Here is a 17016-nt window from a genome sequence, read left to right as displayed (position 1 = left end):
ACCTGGAGATGCTATAGACAAGGATTTACATAGGCACACAAAAAGGTAGTGTTATGATGTCATAGAATTAAAGTTATCCATTCAAGATCAAACCAAGGTATGGATAGATCTCTCTTTTTGTTCAGGGAGGTTTTGTTTCACACACTCCAAAAAAATGCACAAAATGTCTTGAGGCAACAGAATTGGGAATAATACAGAGTAAAATTTTCAGCTTGTGAGGCAGTGTGATGCCCTGAAGCAAAAAAAGAAGAAAAAATGTACAGTTTGGGTTTTCATCTTTCTTGGTGCCTATAGCTCTAAATATATGTATCCTTTACTTTTGAAGGACAGAATTTGAATTTACATAGTCAAGACATTTTTAATTTATTATTTTGATTGATTATTTTTGATCTATTAACTGGCACGCAGAATATTTGCTGCATTTTCGTATTATGGCAAGTACATTTATTTCCTTGGAATGGTAAAGGACCTCTTACTACAATTTGTAACATCTTTGGAATAATTTTGCACAGACATTCCTTGACTAATGTCAGAGTCTTTTCCATTTTTTTAAAATTAATTTATTAGCAGTTATCAGTTTTGGCTGAAAGCACCACACCTTTTCTTATGTAAGAAAGGACACAGGTCAGATTCTCCCCACTGATGTAATAATTTAATTTTAGCTTATTCACAGTGCAGTAGGATTATAGAAATGTTTTATGTAATATGATGGAAATATTACCTGGCATGTACTATCAGCAGTATATTGAGAAAATATATCTGCTGTAATAGTGTGGCAGTGAAAAAGTGTAAAATTACTGTCAGAACTAAAAGATACAAAACCCATTTTTTGTCCCTTCTCTTCAGATTAAGGATTTAAATAAAATAAATCTCACCAGTGTGTAAGATTTATTCTAGACTTAAACTTATTCACTTTATAAAGTATTTTGGTTATATAAAAAGCAGAAACATGAAATTATATTATGATACTACAATTATTCACTAATATTAGTTAAAAATGCTCTAACTTCACAGTATATAAATATATAAGGTTCAGCATGAAAATAAAGTTTAATGGTAAAATAAGTATGAAGGTTATTTTGATTTATGTTAGAAGTATTTTTAGGTCAGAAGATAAATGAGGAAGAAGGCCAGAGGCAAACTCATCCCATCCTAGTGAAAAGAAACTTCCCCACAGCAGAAGTGTGTGGACCTCAGACAGGAGGGCAACTGGTACTGGGTGGGGAAGATGAGAGCGAGCAGAATAAATATAATGAATTCTGAGCCATTAGAGATGGAGAGAGCTGTCTTCTGAAAAGGGACAGGTCTTTTGCTGTGCTCATCCCATTCAGCACCGAGTGTTTTCTCAGGCTTAATTTTCAGACCACAAGCTGCAGTAAAGACACAAAGCTGTTGTGAGTCAATATATTCTTCTCAGTCAGCAGCACATGAAGCTACCCAATTTTCAGTCTCCTTGCACTGAGATGCCAGAAATAAACAATCAGTGCTTGTTAATGGCTGAATTTTTGCATATGTATTTACAATGCAAGAAAGTTCTCTGTTTTGTTAAGCTTATATTCCTACTTTGTTTATTGTTTAAAATAGGCCATCATAAGATCTTTACACAGCCATAGTAAAACTGATTTGTTTAAAAAATGAAAATAGCAGCTTTGGAAATGTGGTATCAGTGCCAGGTGTCTGTTTATCAGAACTGTAGGCAAGACAGTGTTCCTATGGATTTCACGGGGGGGTTGAAAAGTAAGCATTTCTGAAAACTAACAGAACTAAATATTAACTGATATGGTCACAATTCATGGAGATGAACATTATCTCCAAATTAAAGGCCCACTTCACTACTGAGTTGTTCCACATATTTAGTGTAACTCTATTCATTTTGCATTTAATTTTTACGGTATCAAACTAGAATAGGGTAAGGGTAAACTATTCAGTTTACTGGATGGGTGTAAATGTATCCTCACTTACATAATTTTTCCTAGATGGAAAACAATGGAAAATCAATGTGCATCCCATAATATAATTTTCCTATCATTGTCTGTTATTGTGACTATGTACAGGAACTGGCTTTAATAAGTAGGTGTCTAAATCAAGCAGACTGTAAAGAGAATATGCATAAACTAAGATAAAAGCAATTATTTCATAAACATGCAGTGTCTATAACATATTATCCATTTGATTTATTTAGTTCTACCGTCAAACTCTAAACAGTTTACTGAAAAAAACCCCTCAGCAATATGTTTCTATTTCTCTAGAGAGAAAACAGGTTTCTGTTTTGCTTTAGACATCCTCCTCCTCTTCTCTTCCTCCTCATCCTCACTAAAAATGTTTTGATTGAAAAAAATTCTGATTATGATTAAGCCAGAACTAATAGACAATGCCTTACAGGGTTCAGTTGATTCCAAAATGCTTTTTGATCTCTTTTCTTGACCTCTTCTAGGTGCAATAATAAAAATATGGTCTCACCTTGCTTCTCTTCTATTGTTTCAATCACCTTTATTTGGTATGGGAGCGTTTGAAGGTAAGTCTGGAAAATGCTCCTTTGAAATGCCATCATTACAATGCTTTGTAAAGAATACTAGTTTTGTGGCTGGAGTTGTTTCTGGTGATTCACTCTAGGTGGTGCTGATAATACAGAATGTTCACTAAAGCATTCTGCAGCTGTACAAGCTCTCAGACTGCCTGAAAGGCTGTTTCAAGTGATCTCTTCAGAATTCATGGATGGGGCATTTTGGATTCCAGTTGAAAATTTTTTTTTTATATTAAAGTTGTACTGGCCTGGGATCTTTTTGGCCAATAATGTAGATTGCCCTGGTAGTAGAGTTCTCAAGTAACAGGTTTCATCTGAAAGTGCTGAACGTGTCCCAGTCAAAGAAAGAGGAATAGCTTGGGAAATTCACACCTTTTAAGTGTTATCTCCTACTTTCTGTCTAAGTCTTTGCATTTTCAATCTGTTCAGACTGGACTCTGGTAATCTTTTCCACATTTTCACTAAAATGAATGTTTTCCCTTTTCCCTGATAAATTTTAGCAGAATGACATGGATTAAAAAGGAGGAACCTTGAGAAAGAATAGATTTTTCTAAATTTAGGAACGCTCAATACAAATCCTTCAGTATGCTTCTAAATAAAGGAAGCTTGAAAAATCTTCAGTACAATGCCTTTTACAATCAAAGGAAACTGTTCAGCTCTTTCATCTGGCTACTGAATTTCTTGAAATGCACCTCCCAATTAAACACTGGCAACATTTCAGTGGAAAAAAGACCCACTGAAATATTTACAAACCCATCCAGACTTCAGTAATTACTGATGTGCAGAGATACCTGCTCAATGACAGATATTTTAGCTTTTGAGATCTGTTAAGAGCCTTATCTCTGGCACTGGGCCACAGTCACAGGGTCGAAATGTTTGTGGAGCTCAGGCAGTGTCTGCACACAGGGTTGTGCTGAGCTGTGTGACCTGCACAGTCTGGACTGTCACCTGCCCTGCACAGTGCAGGGGCACTTGCACTGCCTGACTGCTGTAGGTGAAGTGCCAGATGGATGTTAATCCTCCTGGGACCTTTGCACAAGAATGTAAGGTGGACCCAGAAGAAGCTTCATAGTTTAGCAATGAAAAGCCCTGAGAAACTTTAACTTTGAACTTATTTCTGTTTTGAGCTGAGGGCTGGACTAGAGACCTCGGGAGGTCCCTTCAAACAAAAATTGTTCTATTGTTTTGTAAAAGAAATTTCAACTAGTTTTACCTTGGCTTTAATTTATAAAGTTTGTCTATGAGATACTAAGGCCTTAATTTTGCTTCTTTTTTTCCCCCTCAAAATATTAATAAGAACATAAATCTTGATTGTTTTCTTTTTATCTGCTCTGCCTCTTGCTAAGCTTTCTGCTTCCCTACTCTACACAGGATATAAATGTGAAAATCTAAGTGAAATCTAAGATTTTTGTGTCATATCATCCCCCCACCTCCTAATTTGTCATCTTCTCTCAAGAAAACATTACCAAATAGCAGAAGAAAAAAGGAAAACTTGGCCCTTAGCTCTGTAATAGTACAGTGATGATACTGTAATATTTGCAAAGACATTTAGTTCGGTAAGAAAGGTAAAAGGAATTATGTAGTCATTCATTTTTACTGCTTACAGAGGGGAAAAGAAAAGGAAGGATAGAAACTACCTTACAGATGTCAAAAGAAAATATTTTAAAACGATGAGTTCCTGCATTTTCAATCCTGTCATTTTTTCCTCAAGTGTTGATATAAGCATGAATTCTTTTCCCTTTTTGTGAAAATCTCAGATCTGCTATGACATAGGTGAGCTGTACTGGCTTCAGTACACTCATCATCCTTGGCTCTGTATTTGCAGTTTGTGCTGATTCAATGGAATATGTGACATTGTGTGAGAAAAGATTATTGAGCACTGGGCGGGGCTCACTGGATGAGTATTGGGCCAGGCAAGACCCACTTATATCTGACAAGTTTGCCAGTGCTTCAGCTGAACCTTTGTGTTATCAGTGAACCTCTGCCAATTTTTGACAGTAGATGTGTGGCTGAGCTACTGTGTTCAGATTAAGAACTGGACATTCCAAAACTCTCAAACTTGATGTATATATCTGTCTGACCAGTGGAAAAAAGGCAACATCCAGTGCAAAGCTGTAAAAGCCCAAATCCTTCAGTGTCTCTCGAACCAATACTCTTATTCCAGTCTGTGCTTACAGGATGCCTGGGATGTGTTTGACAGAACTGCACTAAGCATGGCAATTTCCCCTGACTTCCCACACATGAACAGCAAATATTTCAGGGTCTGACCTTTCTACAAAGATTAACAAATGATCTGTCTGCTATGGTAAGTTTAATTTTTCTTCTGGCTTATTGCTGATTCACACAAGAAAATGGAAAAAAACAGTCAGGATCTAATGCATTATAAAATGGTTTGAGGTCTTTGAACTCACATATTTCCTGCTGGATTGTCTGAGACTCTCTCCTGCTGACTCCTGTGAGAGGTGCACCTGGTATTTTTTGCGGGGGGAGAAAAAAGAAGAAAAGGAAAAGGGAATCTTAGTGGAAAATGGCTGACACCTGCTATCTCTGATGAAAGGGTTAAGTTTCTAGTACAAGGTGAACAGTCAACATGGTATGTTAAAAAAAGAAAACAGCTTAAAACAATGGGGAAAGATTTTGTCAACATCCCACTCTGAACAATTCCAATTCCCAGCAGAGCCATATATTAAGACTCATCAAGGCCCATTGTGCTTTGATAGCCTGAAGTTAATGAAGAGTAAAAGCAAACACAATTCTGATTTGACTTGTACAACCCTTTAAATAACAAATATTTTAACCTTTGCTTTTAGTGTCAAACAAACATGCAATGCAAATTATGGAAAAACTAAAGACACTTTTCCCAGCAGATTAGCATTCCTTCTTTTTTATTTGGCAGACTTTTTCCAGCTAAAAACCCATGTGACTGCAGTCCCCTTATCAGAATTCATGCAGCTCTGTACTGACATAGCTATGTAGTGGCTGGATAAAATCTGATTTCTGAATGCTGACAAGGATGTAAGTCTGTAGTTTCAGAGCTTGGAGTGATTTCCAGGACGTCAGCTGAATTGAACTGCTCTGTGTGGAGTGTGTCCACAAAATTTCCGTAAGAGCTGTTGCCACAGTGCAACAATACCTATAGAAATGACTGTAGAAGAGCTTGTTCTGCTGCTGTTCTAATGCACTTCCTCTGAAGAGATCTGTTTTATTCTGCATAGATTCTTATACTACATACTTATGGAAGCTGGCTGATATCTGCTACGTGATACTTGTTCTTTCATTCATACTCCAGGACATAATAACTAAACAAGATCCTTATTTTGATAGGTTTTTAGAGAGGATGGTATTGTTACATTTTTTAAAGATAAATTTCATTGTAATCCTACGTTAAATCTAAATATTTAAAAGGATAGAGCATGACAGCCAAATGTGGTAAGGCAGAGGAGAGAGATTTCCTAGTAATCTATAATATTGACATAATTCTGGGAAAACTCTTCTCTCTTGCTCAGTGTAACTCCTGAAAGAAAAGTTATTTCTTCAGAGAAGAAAGTTGTCTCTTATTATCTTTGTGGTTTGTAACCATTTTAGGGTCTGATTTAGTCCTATACATTGTCTTCCTCCGTAGTCAGATCTCCCTAACTTTGAAGTGTCTTCAACTAAATACATAAAGTGCTTTCTGTCTTGATGGTATTCTGCAATACTGTGAGATGGTGACATGACATACCTCATCCCAACCCATGCAGCACATGGAGGTAATACCGGGAATTTTAAGGATTAATGATGGTTTTAGTATTCTTCTGTTCTACTTATAAACTGACACTTCCCCTAGATAAATGTGCATTGTCCTGGGAAGAATTCAAAGGGAAAGGGAAATTATCTCATTATTCTCAGCTCCCACTCCCCTTAGAGAAATTTAAAAAGCTGAGCATTTCTTCCTGAGCCAGGCTGGCCTCCACCCCAAAATGTTCCGTTCTTAGACAGGCAAAAGAAAAACAAAATGTTTTGTTTTTACTACTCTCCTGAATGGATTGAGCATAGATCAGGCTTCCTGGGTATTTGAGAAGGGACATCCTAAGCCCATATGTTAAGAACTCCACCCAGATTCAATAAGTTGATAGGAAAAATGTAAACCTCTGAAACATCAGGTCTCCTAAGAAATGAGGTGAGGACTTAGGTGCAAAGGAAATGGAAGAGCCTACAAGACTAGCCAGACATTTTGTGAATACTAGTAGTGTCTAAGTTCCTTAAGAAACCACAGACAGGAGTGGGTCTCCAATCAAGGGTAAAAAGAAATGTAATTGAGTAATTATAGAATGACATGTTGAGATGGGGAACAACACGGTACTTTCACACAGCATTAGTCTGTGTCTTTGGGGATGATGTTTTTTGCTTCTCAAAATCAGACAATCTTTTCCAGAATAAAATATCCCTCCAGTTTTATTCTCAAAATTACAAATTTAAGTGGGCTTACTTTCTAGCCTTTTGAGATCTTGTTTTCTTGGCAGCTACAGATGTTTTGGGAAAATGTCTCCTCAAGTTCTTATTTTTCCAGCATCTTTCATGTCTCAAAATTAGTTTTATCTGAGTCTTCCTCTAACTGAAGTGCAGAGCAAAATCTGCCAGTTCTTTGGACAGTGGCTGCTTTCATATTTACTTGTTTGAGTAATTTTCTCATTAGAGATTCTTGCAAGGTAAAGCTGCAGGTGTTTAAGACACTGTAGGATAACTTGAATTACACCATGTTGTACTGTCCAATGTCCCAAATGTTTTGTTTATTCTGGCAATTGATGTTGTGTTTTTGTATTTATTACTAAATCTGTCGCGGTAGCACTTTCATGGGATGCAGGGCGACATTTTCTCCAGAAGCCGCTGCAGTGCCTGTCCCTTATTTTAACGTGCTGCACAGCTGGCAAGTAACACTGAGTGTTACTGATATTTCACACGACTCTGTCAGGCTATTTATCTGTGTGTCCTCTGCTGCTCCAGAATCACCATGATGAAAAGTCACCTCTGGGTTGAGTTGCTGGCTGGGTGCCAAGCACTGCCCTGTGTGATTCCAGCTCACATACCTGTCACAGTCCTGCTGGCTAAGCAGTCATGCCTCGTGCTTCAGTGTGGTGCTCTGCCTGGGTCTTATATTTCATTTGTACCTGCTCAGTTTTTAAATCTTTCTGAAGCACAGATGCTGCAGGGCTGGAGTCCTGTGTTTTTGATCAAAATTCTCACATGTATGTATTCAATCCCGTACTCTGTTCAGATTTCCACTTTGCAGTTAAACTATTCCTTACAGACATGGTTCAGCAATGCATATTGCTTTTCAACATGATCTGTTCTCATGGATTATCTTGTGGCATGTGACAAAAAGAAACACGTCTTCTTACTCAGTATTTGCCCCTTACCCTCAGTTATACATTGAATTTATAGACATCAGTTGTATTAGGAAACCCAAGAATGCCTGGCAATTTTCCTGGACCTGGATTTTCTGTGCTTGCATGTCTTAGGACAGTCTCAAGAAAGAATTTGGTGTGTTTATGACATCCCCTGAACAATTCATACACTTGGCTTGCCAGAAAAAATTGGCACAACTAAAGGCAGATCGCCTACAACCTGTTTGGTCTGAAAACTGTGACAGTCTATTAATAGACTTGAGCTGGACTGTGATAATTGTTCTCAGTTCCTATAGGTGTGAGTCACATGTTCTGGAGCTGACATGCATTCAAGAAGGCACTTCTGTTCAGATGGCTGCAGCATCCTACTTATTTTACAGTACAAAATATCCTGATCCATGTGCATGGAAGACAACATCTGTGTGCCACAGGAACACAAAACATATTCAGCAAAGTGGTCCTTCAATGCTCTGCGGGCATCTGGCAGCTCCTTTCCACTCCTGCTCAAACCCTAAGTACTATCAAGCAAAAAGCAGAGTAGCCTATTTTCCTACTTTTCCCACCAGTTTATATTCTTTGGTTTGCGGAGAATTCTCAAGGTTAACTCTTGGAAAGTCCTGCATTCAGAAGGGAACAGGCAATGGTGATCTCCCTGGTACTCTGTTGAAATTATTGGCCTGCCTGTGGTCTGTATCCACAACCAGCATTTTTGCTCAAGGCTCTGATCAGCCACCTGCTCAGCATCCTCCCTCTAGCACCCTCTTGGGAAATATGATCCTACACAGTAAGAGTAAACTGTAAAATTGTCTTGCTAGGGAAGGGCAACAGAGCTGGGGAACGGTCTGGGGCACAAGTCTACTGAGGAGCAGCTGAGGGAGCTGGGGGTGTTTGTTCTGGAGAAAAGGAGGGTCAAGAGGGACTTCATCACTTTCTACAACTCCCTGAAAGGTGTTTCTAGCCAGGTGGAGGTCAGTCTCTTCTCCCATGTAAAAAGTGTCAGAACAAGAGAAAATGGCCCCAAGGTGCATTGTGGGAGGTTTATATGTGCATGTCATATAAACTGTAAATCACCTCAAGCCAGAAAAGGTGCATATAAATTTGATTTCTATTTATGTTTACTCATTCACTTCAGTAATGAAAAATGTATTATAAGTATTTCTAAATACATGATTTTGACCAAAAATATTGCATATATAGTATCCTGTCAAAAAAATTTCAGAATTCTCCACCACATGTGTACTTACTGACAAACAATAATAAATCAATTATCTTTTTGGTTCTTGATGAACATAAAATAGAATTCACACCCCTTGGTGTGAATTATCTTTTTGGTTCTTGATGAACATAAAATAGAATTCACACCCCTTGCATGGCAAATATGCACATATATGAGATTGCCATAAATTGTTCAATAATAGAATGGAAATTCTCACTCTCTCCCTCTTTAATTCATCTCTTCTTTTCTCTCTTCCCTTTCACCCCACCCCTTTATCCAAACCATACTGTTGTATGCTTATCCAGCAGGCCAGGGACTAACATACCATGCCAAGTGTGTAATTTCCATGCCAAGTGTGTAATTTACTGATAAAACTGAGAGTTTTTGCAGTTTTTCTGTATATGTAATAATTTGTTGTTCACTTTCATGTTGTATACTTTTTATTTATAATTTATTATAATCATGAACTGCTAATAAAAATTTATTCTGTCACTGCTGCTACAATCTTGAAATATATTTTTTGACAAGAGTTGCAACTGTCTGCAGATGCCTACAGTGTACAAGCCTACATCTGGACAAGTCACCTTCAATCATTTTTAAAGGCAATGAAAAATAATAGACACTTCCAGAGTTCAGTTTTCTCTCACACTTGAAGTATGCAGTACAGAGGTCTCATCTTTTGCTGCCAAAAATCTTCAGCGAGAATACTAAAATCTTTTTGTCTCACTTATCACAAAAGTTCTTCTGAGCATGTTTCTCATCAGAAGAAAATCCTTTGCCTCAGAACCCTACTGTTTTTTTCACTGTTCTAAATTCAGCAGTTCTCCAGGGAGAATTTTAATAGTGTCCTGCTCCCATGAAAGTAGCTGGTGCAGAAGCTATGGATGAACTGATTGTCTCAAAGTGGTTGGACAACTGACAATGTCAGCAATGTCCAGAAGGACTCCAAGAGACAAAGGTCACCTTCTCATTTTAGGAAAACACCGTGTAAAGATCTTGAAGTTAGGAGCTTCTCCAGACTTCAGTGCATGAGCACGTCTGACTTGTTACTGGTAGTTGCCTGCAGAGGTTATTGGAGGCTGCCTGCAGTGGTTGGTGGCAGCCACACCAGAGACATCCTGATAAACTCCAAGACCTGCTGGGCAAAAGGTCCGTATGAACTTCATGAGTACTCCAAAAAATTTAGGAAAATTGACAGAAAGTTGTACAATGGCCAAAGTCAGTGATAATTTCCAACACACTGTAATAGAACTAAAAGACTTTCAATTTTATTGAAAAAATTACATATTTTGTTAAAACAGTCCACTGATTGATCTATGAACCCAAATTGAAATGGTGATCAAGGGCAATAGGAGATGGGGAATGTCCCTGCATTGACAGCCACATTCATCTTTGTGTTGACAAGAGATCCTTTGTGTGTAAGGTGGTTGGGTTTTTTTCCCTATTCTTCATGCAAGATAACACATTTAACTTTCCTTTACTAGATTAATTATATAGTTTAAACATTCATCTAGATGTCACTTTTACAAGGACAGTTTTATGTCAGATGTTATATCTAATTGGTAACTAGGAATGAAGTCCATCTCTGGAATAAATTCTACCTGCTTCATCTTGCAGTCTGAATAATAAAACATTTGTTCAGAACTCACACCTCTCAGAATGAAAAAGAAAAAAAAAAAAAACAAACCCCAAACTAAAAAGCCAGAACAATGGAAATAAAGAACTGTTTTCTCTAGCAGAAAAATAAATATAAATTAATTTCACAGGCAAACAAAATTGGTTACTGTATGTCTGACTACACTGAATTATGATCCACAATAGAAAAACCTCTGTTTTATTACAGGCCGAGTTCTGAATTGCTTTGAGTCTGTGTGGGTGTACATGGAAATCATATGGGAAAAAAAAAGAGACAAAGCTCTAGGAGGAAGACAATGTTGAAAGCCTCATTTCTCCATATATACTAAGGGCAAAAAGAAAGTGGATATACATGCCTGTATTACAGTTACAGATCTGTCGTAACAGGCATACCTGAAAGGAATTGTAACTGATAGTATCCAGGTAAACATTGCCAAGCAGAGTTCTTCCCAGAAATAACATTACATGGCTGAAATACAAAAGGAGTTTCATAACACAAGAGGAGGTGCTAGGTTTCATCATATTGTTAGAGAAGCCTCGTAGAGCCAAGTGCAGAAGCTCATAATGGAGGCAAAAGTCTTCTTTCTCCTTGTTACACCTTTTCTGATTGAAAATATGAGGCATATTCTAGACAAAAATGTTGTGTACATTCACATTACCACTTTGTAAATAAACACCAGGTGAGTGTCATGGGCAACTGACCTCTGCTATGATCTAATTTTTGCAAAAAATACACAGAATTTCACAAAGTATTTGTCTAGTATAATATATGCAATCTGAAGCATGACCATAAAATTTTTTTATTTGTGGTAGTTTTGACAGCTTAGATGTGTTTTTCCATTATTAATTGATAAAGAATATGAAAAGGGGGTTATGATGTTTAAGTTACAAATTAAAGACAAGTTCCACTAGGAATCAGAAAAAAATGAACTTATGCTAATAATCAAAATTAAAAAAAATAAAAATAAATCATATTTTTTTAAGTTTGGAAAATAAATTAGCGAGGAGATGAAGTGTGAAAGTGTTCATAATAGCCTGAAAATACCATATGCATTTTCAAGAAATCAAATGCCCAGGTCAGGGAAAAAAAGGTCATAATTTAAGACAGGGAAGGTTTCTATTAGATCTTATGAAAACTTTCTAATGTAGTGGTAGTTTAGCATTGTAAGATGTTATATATGAAGGCTATGGAAATCATAACCATAAGCGTCCCTCACCAGACACTGTTATTGCAAACTAAATCCAGCATCTTTAATGCAGAGAGTCCTATGTGCTATTACATTTCATTTCTCTTCTCACTCCCATGAATCCTAGCGTACCTTTACAGAATTTAGCTTGCTCAGTGACTTCTTCTTCCTCTAATAGTCTTTTTGGCTACCTACAAAGATTCTCATGATTGTTTATCTTTCCTTCCTGAATGATACACTGAAATATTGTACCGTATGACTTAATGTATGCCAGATTGGAACACACCTCTTTACTTACTTTAAAGAAAATTACAAGGATTTGATAAACTTTTTTGAGGCTGAGGATTTTTTTCTAGAGCCTCCAAGTATGTGGTCATTCATTGCTTTTGACAGGATTCCAAGACTCAAAGGGGAGTCCAGAGTGAACAAAACAGTATAAAAAACCCAACAACAACAACAAAACAATAACATGAAAGCAAACAAAAAACCCCCAAAAAACCCCCAAAACCACCAAAAAAAAGTGTGCATGAAATTACTGCAGGTTAACTGAGGAGTTCCTAGTTACCTCAGAACACACTTGCTGATTTCATTCAGATTCAAAATGACCATTCAAAACGACTCCGACCATCTGGATTAGCCACCCTAATGTACAGAAGGGCTGACCTGGACCTGTGAGGTGAGTCAGAGTGCTCAAGCTGGGCAGCAAGGCTCCTGGTGCAATCGGTGGTAGGAGCCTGTCACCTCCAGGAGAGCGCCTGAACTCTCCAAAGAGGTGTTGAGTGTGAAATTGTCAACAACAGAAAATGATAAGAAGATCATAAAGTAAGATGGCTCTGTAAGCTAGTGGTTCAGTTCTCTGTAGTGAATGGGCACTCAAGTGTACATATTTTTCTTTATATCTAGTACTTGCCAACTGGTAAAACCAGAATAAGGATGCTCTCCCCTCTTTTTGGAGTGTTAAACTGATCTTTTTAAGTCTGACTGAGGATGAGAGATAGGTGGAATTATCCATGGCTGCTCTGATCAAGATTATTTGATGGACCTCATGGCATAAAATACAACTCTGAACCTGACTGCATTCAGGGTTACATCATGCTGGACAGTGAATATTAGGATTCTCTTATTTAATCCCAAGATTCTTAATTGCTCTTCAGGTTTTTCACTGGCACCAAAGTAGGTGATCTGAAACTTATCCTGTGTGTTTTTCACAATAGAAGCATATCAGTTTATGTGAGCCTTATTGCCTTAGGAGATATGAATGGATCTTTACTTCAGAAAATCCTAGGATGTTTTGTTTCTTTAAGGATGTATTCAAGACTTGAACACAGCTATTAAGGCAAGGAAATTGTTTAACCACTTTAAGCTACTTTAACTACTACCTGTTTCCTTCTTTTGTTGAGCATTTAATAAAAACTAGAACATTTTTTATGTGGTGATAGAAAACACAGGTCTTGGGCTGAAACCTCATATTTAGGGAGATGTTTTTTATTGTTTTTGATAATTTTATTTATTTTGAACATTTTATTGTTCCTAATCTTCCTTCCCCTCCATCTCTTATTGTTTCACTAATTGATAATTACAAAGAGCCTGCAGAGGGAGTTTTGCAATAGTGGAGCTGTTCAAACAAGATTTCAGGGAAATCTTATGTTTTGTGTTATCCAGTCAGAAATTACATTCATAGTTCAGCCCTAGATTTTCCAGTTCTGGACTGGCTTGTGCTGCATTTCTGCTCAGCTCTGCACGGAAAAAGGCCTGATACCCACTTGGTGCATTTAAGTGCTATGGTTACACCAAGCATGGTTAGTGATATATGTCAGGGTCCCTAATAACTCGGGGAACATAGGAGCTGGCTCCTTACACTGCTGGCAACTAACTGATCAGCAAGAAATTTGTAAGCATAAATGCATGCCTTGCTTCCAAAAAAGCTTTCAGTATTTCCATTGGCAGTGTTTATAAAGTACATTGCTGTACATCTTTTCCACACAGCCTCTCATGCTGCTCCCATGACTCCCTTTTGCTGTATGTAACAAGCGCTTAAATGCAGTAGAAATTATGCACTTATAAGTGCACTTATAAGATGCACTTACCACTTTGTTCTAATTTTGTATGCATTGTTTCCTTTTCTATATATTTTCCTCAGTTTCTGTGCCTTAATTTCACGGCATTACACCAGGAGTGGAGGGATCCAAAGATAAAGCAAGGTTGGCAAGATGCTTCCTGAAGCCCTGTACTGATACTGGATCTGAAATGGGGCACCTGCTGCTTATGAGCATCCAGCTAACATGAAGCTGAAGAGCAGTATAAAAAGGAAATAAGATAGAGAATGAGTCAGTCCACCCTCTGCAGGCTGTGGGTCCCCCATCAGCCCCACTTATGTGGGTTTCTCTTAAGAAGGAGCACAAGGAAAGATAAGAGTTTTAGATTACAATACCCAAGAATGGATGACAGAGAGTCCTGACCATCTCCTGTTTATATCAGGTACACAAACCACAGCAGTCCCATCCCACTTCTGCTGGACCATTACTGATGGACATTCAAATTATTTGAACATTTAAGTAACCAGCAAATATATGTCATTAACAGAGAACTGAGCTCAGTCTGGTCCTGTGGTTTTGATGTTTATCTAAGTCCAGATAGAGAAAATTCTAAAAATGTAAGTCAAATTACATGATGTACTAGCAGTCTAGAAACCTTATCTTCAAACACAGAAGAATTACTCCTCTGCCAGGTTATGCTGTTGAGGAATTCAAGGAGTTTAGAGTAAACTCATAATAGGTATTGAAAAAAAGAATACGTGTTACCTTCTTTTTTGTACACCACTTCACAGCACCTCAGAATAACAGTCAAGCCCAGTATTTTGGAGTGGTTTGTTAAGCAGTCAAACTAGGAGAAGCCAGCTCTGCAGCATGTATTCCACTAGAGAGCTCCAGTGCAGCAGCAGCAGCAGCAGAATTTGGGATTCCATCACCATCCTGGTTATGGGTTCTCCACATCCTCCCTAGTGGTTTGTTCAGGTGTACTTAGCGTGGGACCCTCCCAGTCAGGGGCAATGATGAGGACAATTATACATGACTAAATTCTTGGCAGGATACATCATGCAGGTCCTTCTAAGGACTTCCAGGGTTTATGTTTGAATAACATGAAGTGAATGTATGACCACACCTCAAACCACAGCCCACCACCATACCCCTCATCCTCAAACTCATTAAGTCTCTCTCTCTCTCTTCCTTTCCTACAAACCCTTTTTATTTCCCCATTTTGCCTCTTAGGGTTTTTTCCTTAGAGGTGAGATTTGAAGCAAAACAAAAAAAGGTGTTAGTATTTTTTAAAGCTGAAATCAGAATTTTACTGGACTTCATAACACATATGACTGAAACCCTAAAATAAAAATACTGTTAAGTAAAATCACACAGTTCATAAAAAGATAGAAAGAGATGGGAAAGCAAATTCTGTATGCAGACTGGGAATGAACTAGTGAAATCCCCAAGCCAAGTTTTTTCACTTGGAAAAGTACTGAAGAAGACACACAAAAATACATCTATAATAAATACATTTATAAACAAACTTTTCTCTTAGAATGAGCTTTAGTAGTCTCCCTAAGAAGAGAAGAGCTATGTCCTCTAATGGAAACCTGAAATTAAATGAAAAGTCTGAAGCTACCCTTAGACAGGCTAATGCAATCCTCTAGAGGAGATTTCAGAGAAAATAAGATTATACTGTCCTCATCTCATGCTGTGCTGTATCTTCCCTTTCATATGTTCTATAAAGCATTTAACACGAAAAGTTCTGACATTAAACCTTGAACCATAGGATTAATCTTTATTTGTTCTGGAGACACATTTTTCCTTCAGGTTTTCTCACAATGTCTTCCTAGACTCTAGCCTTACCTGGCACAGCAATTCCCCATTTAAATATATGCAACAAAAACAGGGCAAGCCTTGGAACAAATACTGAATTTTGCTACTCCAAGAAATAGACCTGGGAGGTGGGTAGAAGTCGTCTGGGGCTGAGCAACTCCCCCTACAAGGAGGGAAGAGGAAGGTGGTGGGAAAATGTGTCAAGCTGAACTTGCTTCTTCTGCTCACTCCTAGGAGACAGGGAAACAAAGGATGGCGTCTGATGTCTGGTGCTGGAAGGAGCTCCTCTTTCCCCTCTCCCCAGCGCTATGCACCAGCCCACTCACCACAGAAAGACAAAACACCTTTGTGAGGCTCCGGTATCATAAACTATGGCAGGGGAGAAGTACAGATATTTGGGGGATTTTTTTTCTCTGTCTGCTTTTCTAAGCAGTTGCCTACATTGCCCACAGCCAAATCAATCATCAATAGGCGTGAGTTAATACTCTGTACACCTGAAGCGTGATTTCTAAATCCGCCTGTAAGAGGGAAGAACAAGGCAATGTGGTTTCTGAGACCATTATTGACAGAAATGGCTGTGGGCAGCCTCTCAAGCTATCATTGATTATCTCAAGTACAATATATTTCTGGCAAGACAAATCTCCGTTTGAGCTGATTTAGCCTTCTTTATGTCAAGGTTTATTGGTATTGGTCCAATCTGTTGAGAGTTTCCTTTTGGGAAATTCATCAGGTATTTCTATAAAAACTGCAAACCATTGTGCTCCATTTGGAACATTTTGTACTGTGGAGGCCCTGCCTAGAACTTGTTCCTGCTACACCTCTTTTTAGCGACTGGCTCCCAAAATGTCAAGACACCTTCTTCTTTCTTGGCTGTGCAAATTATCTTTTTTTCTTTTTTCTTTTCCCTTTTTTCTCCATTCATCTTTTTAAAATTATCTTTTTACTCTTTTTATCTTATTGATCCTTCAGGTCCAATACCTGAGTTTGAGATTTGTTTATGTTATAAGAAAGGGGTGTAAGGATTAACAGAGATAAGATAAAAAGTTTATTGGTGTTTGCCTTTGAGCACAGGCACATGCCTCTGACTGCAGCAGTTGGTACCCAGGAATGGTCAGAAGGCCCCTGTTTCATTCCAGTACAGTGACCTTCCTTTGAGTTATTTGGGGACCCTTGCAGTGGTTCTGAAAGGTGTTCATCTTTCCCTTTCCCTGTA

At 38.0% G+C, this 17016-nt stretch overlaps 1 protein-coding gene across 1 annotated transcript in view; it reads right to left on the bottom strand.

Moving 5' to 3' along the window:
• Positions 1 to 14939, bottom strand: part of LOC103623406 (guanine nucleotide-binding protein G(t) subunit alpha-3) — a 41093-nt gene extending 26154 nt beyond the window's left edge. The window contains exons 1-2 of the mRNA XM_017745883.1: positions 14831 to 14939; positions 4936 to 5040 (exon numbers count right to left, since the gene is read on the bottom strand). Coding sequence (XP_017601372.1) covers positions 4936 to 5040; positions 14831 to 14939 — 214 coding nt within the window. The remainder of the gene's footprint in view (positions 1 to 4935; positions 5041 to 14830) is intronic.
• Positions 14940 to 17016: the final 2077 nt, after the last annotated feature.

The sequence above is a fragment of the Corvus brachyrhynchos genome, unplaced genomic scaffold (genome assembly GCF_000691975.1).
Source record: "Corvus brachyrhynchos isolate BGI_N302 unplaced genomic scaffold, ASM69197v1 scaffold239, whole genome shotgun sequence".
Lineage (NCBI taxonomy): Eukaryota > Metazoa > Chordata > Aves > Passeriformes > Corvidae > Corvus > Corvus brachyrhynchos.
This window is presented reverse-complemented; position numbering and strand designations above follow the sequence as displayed.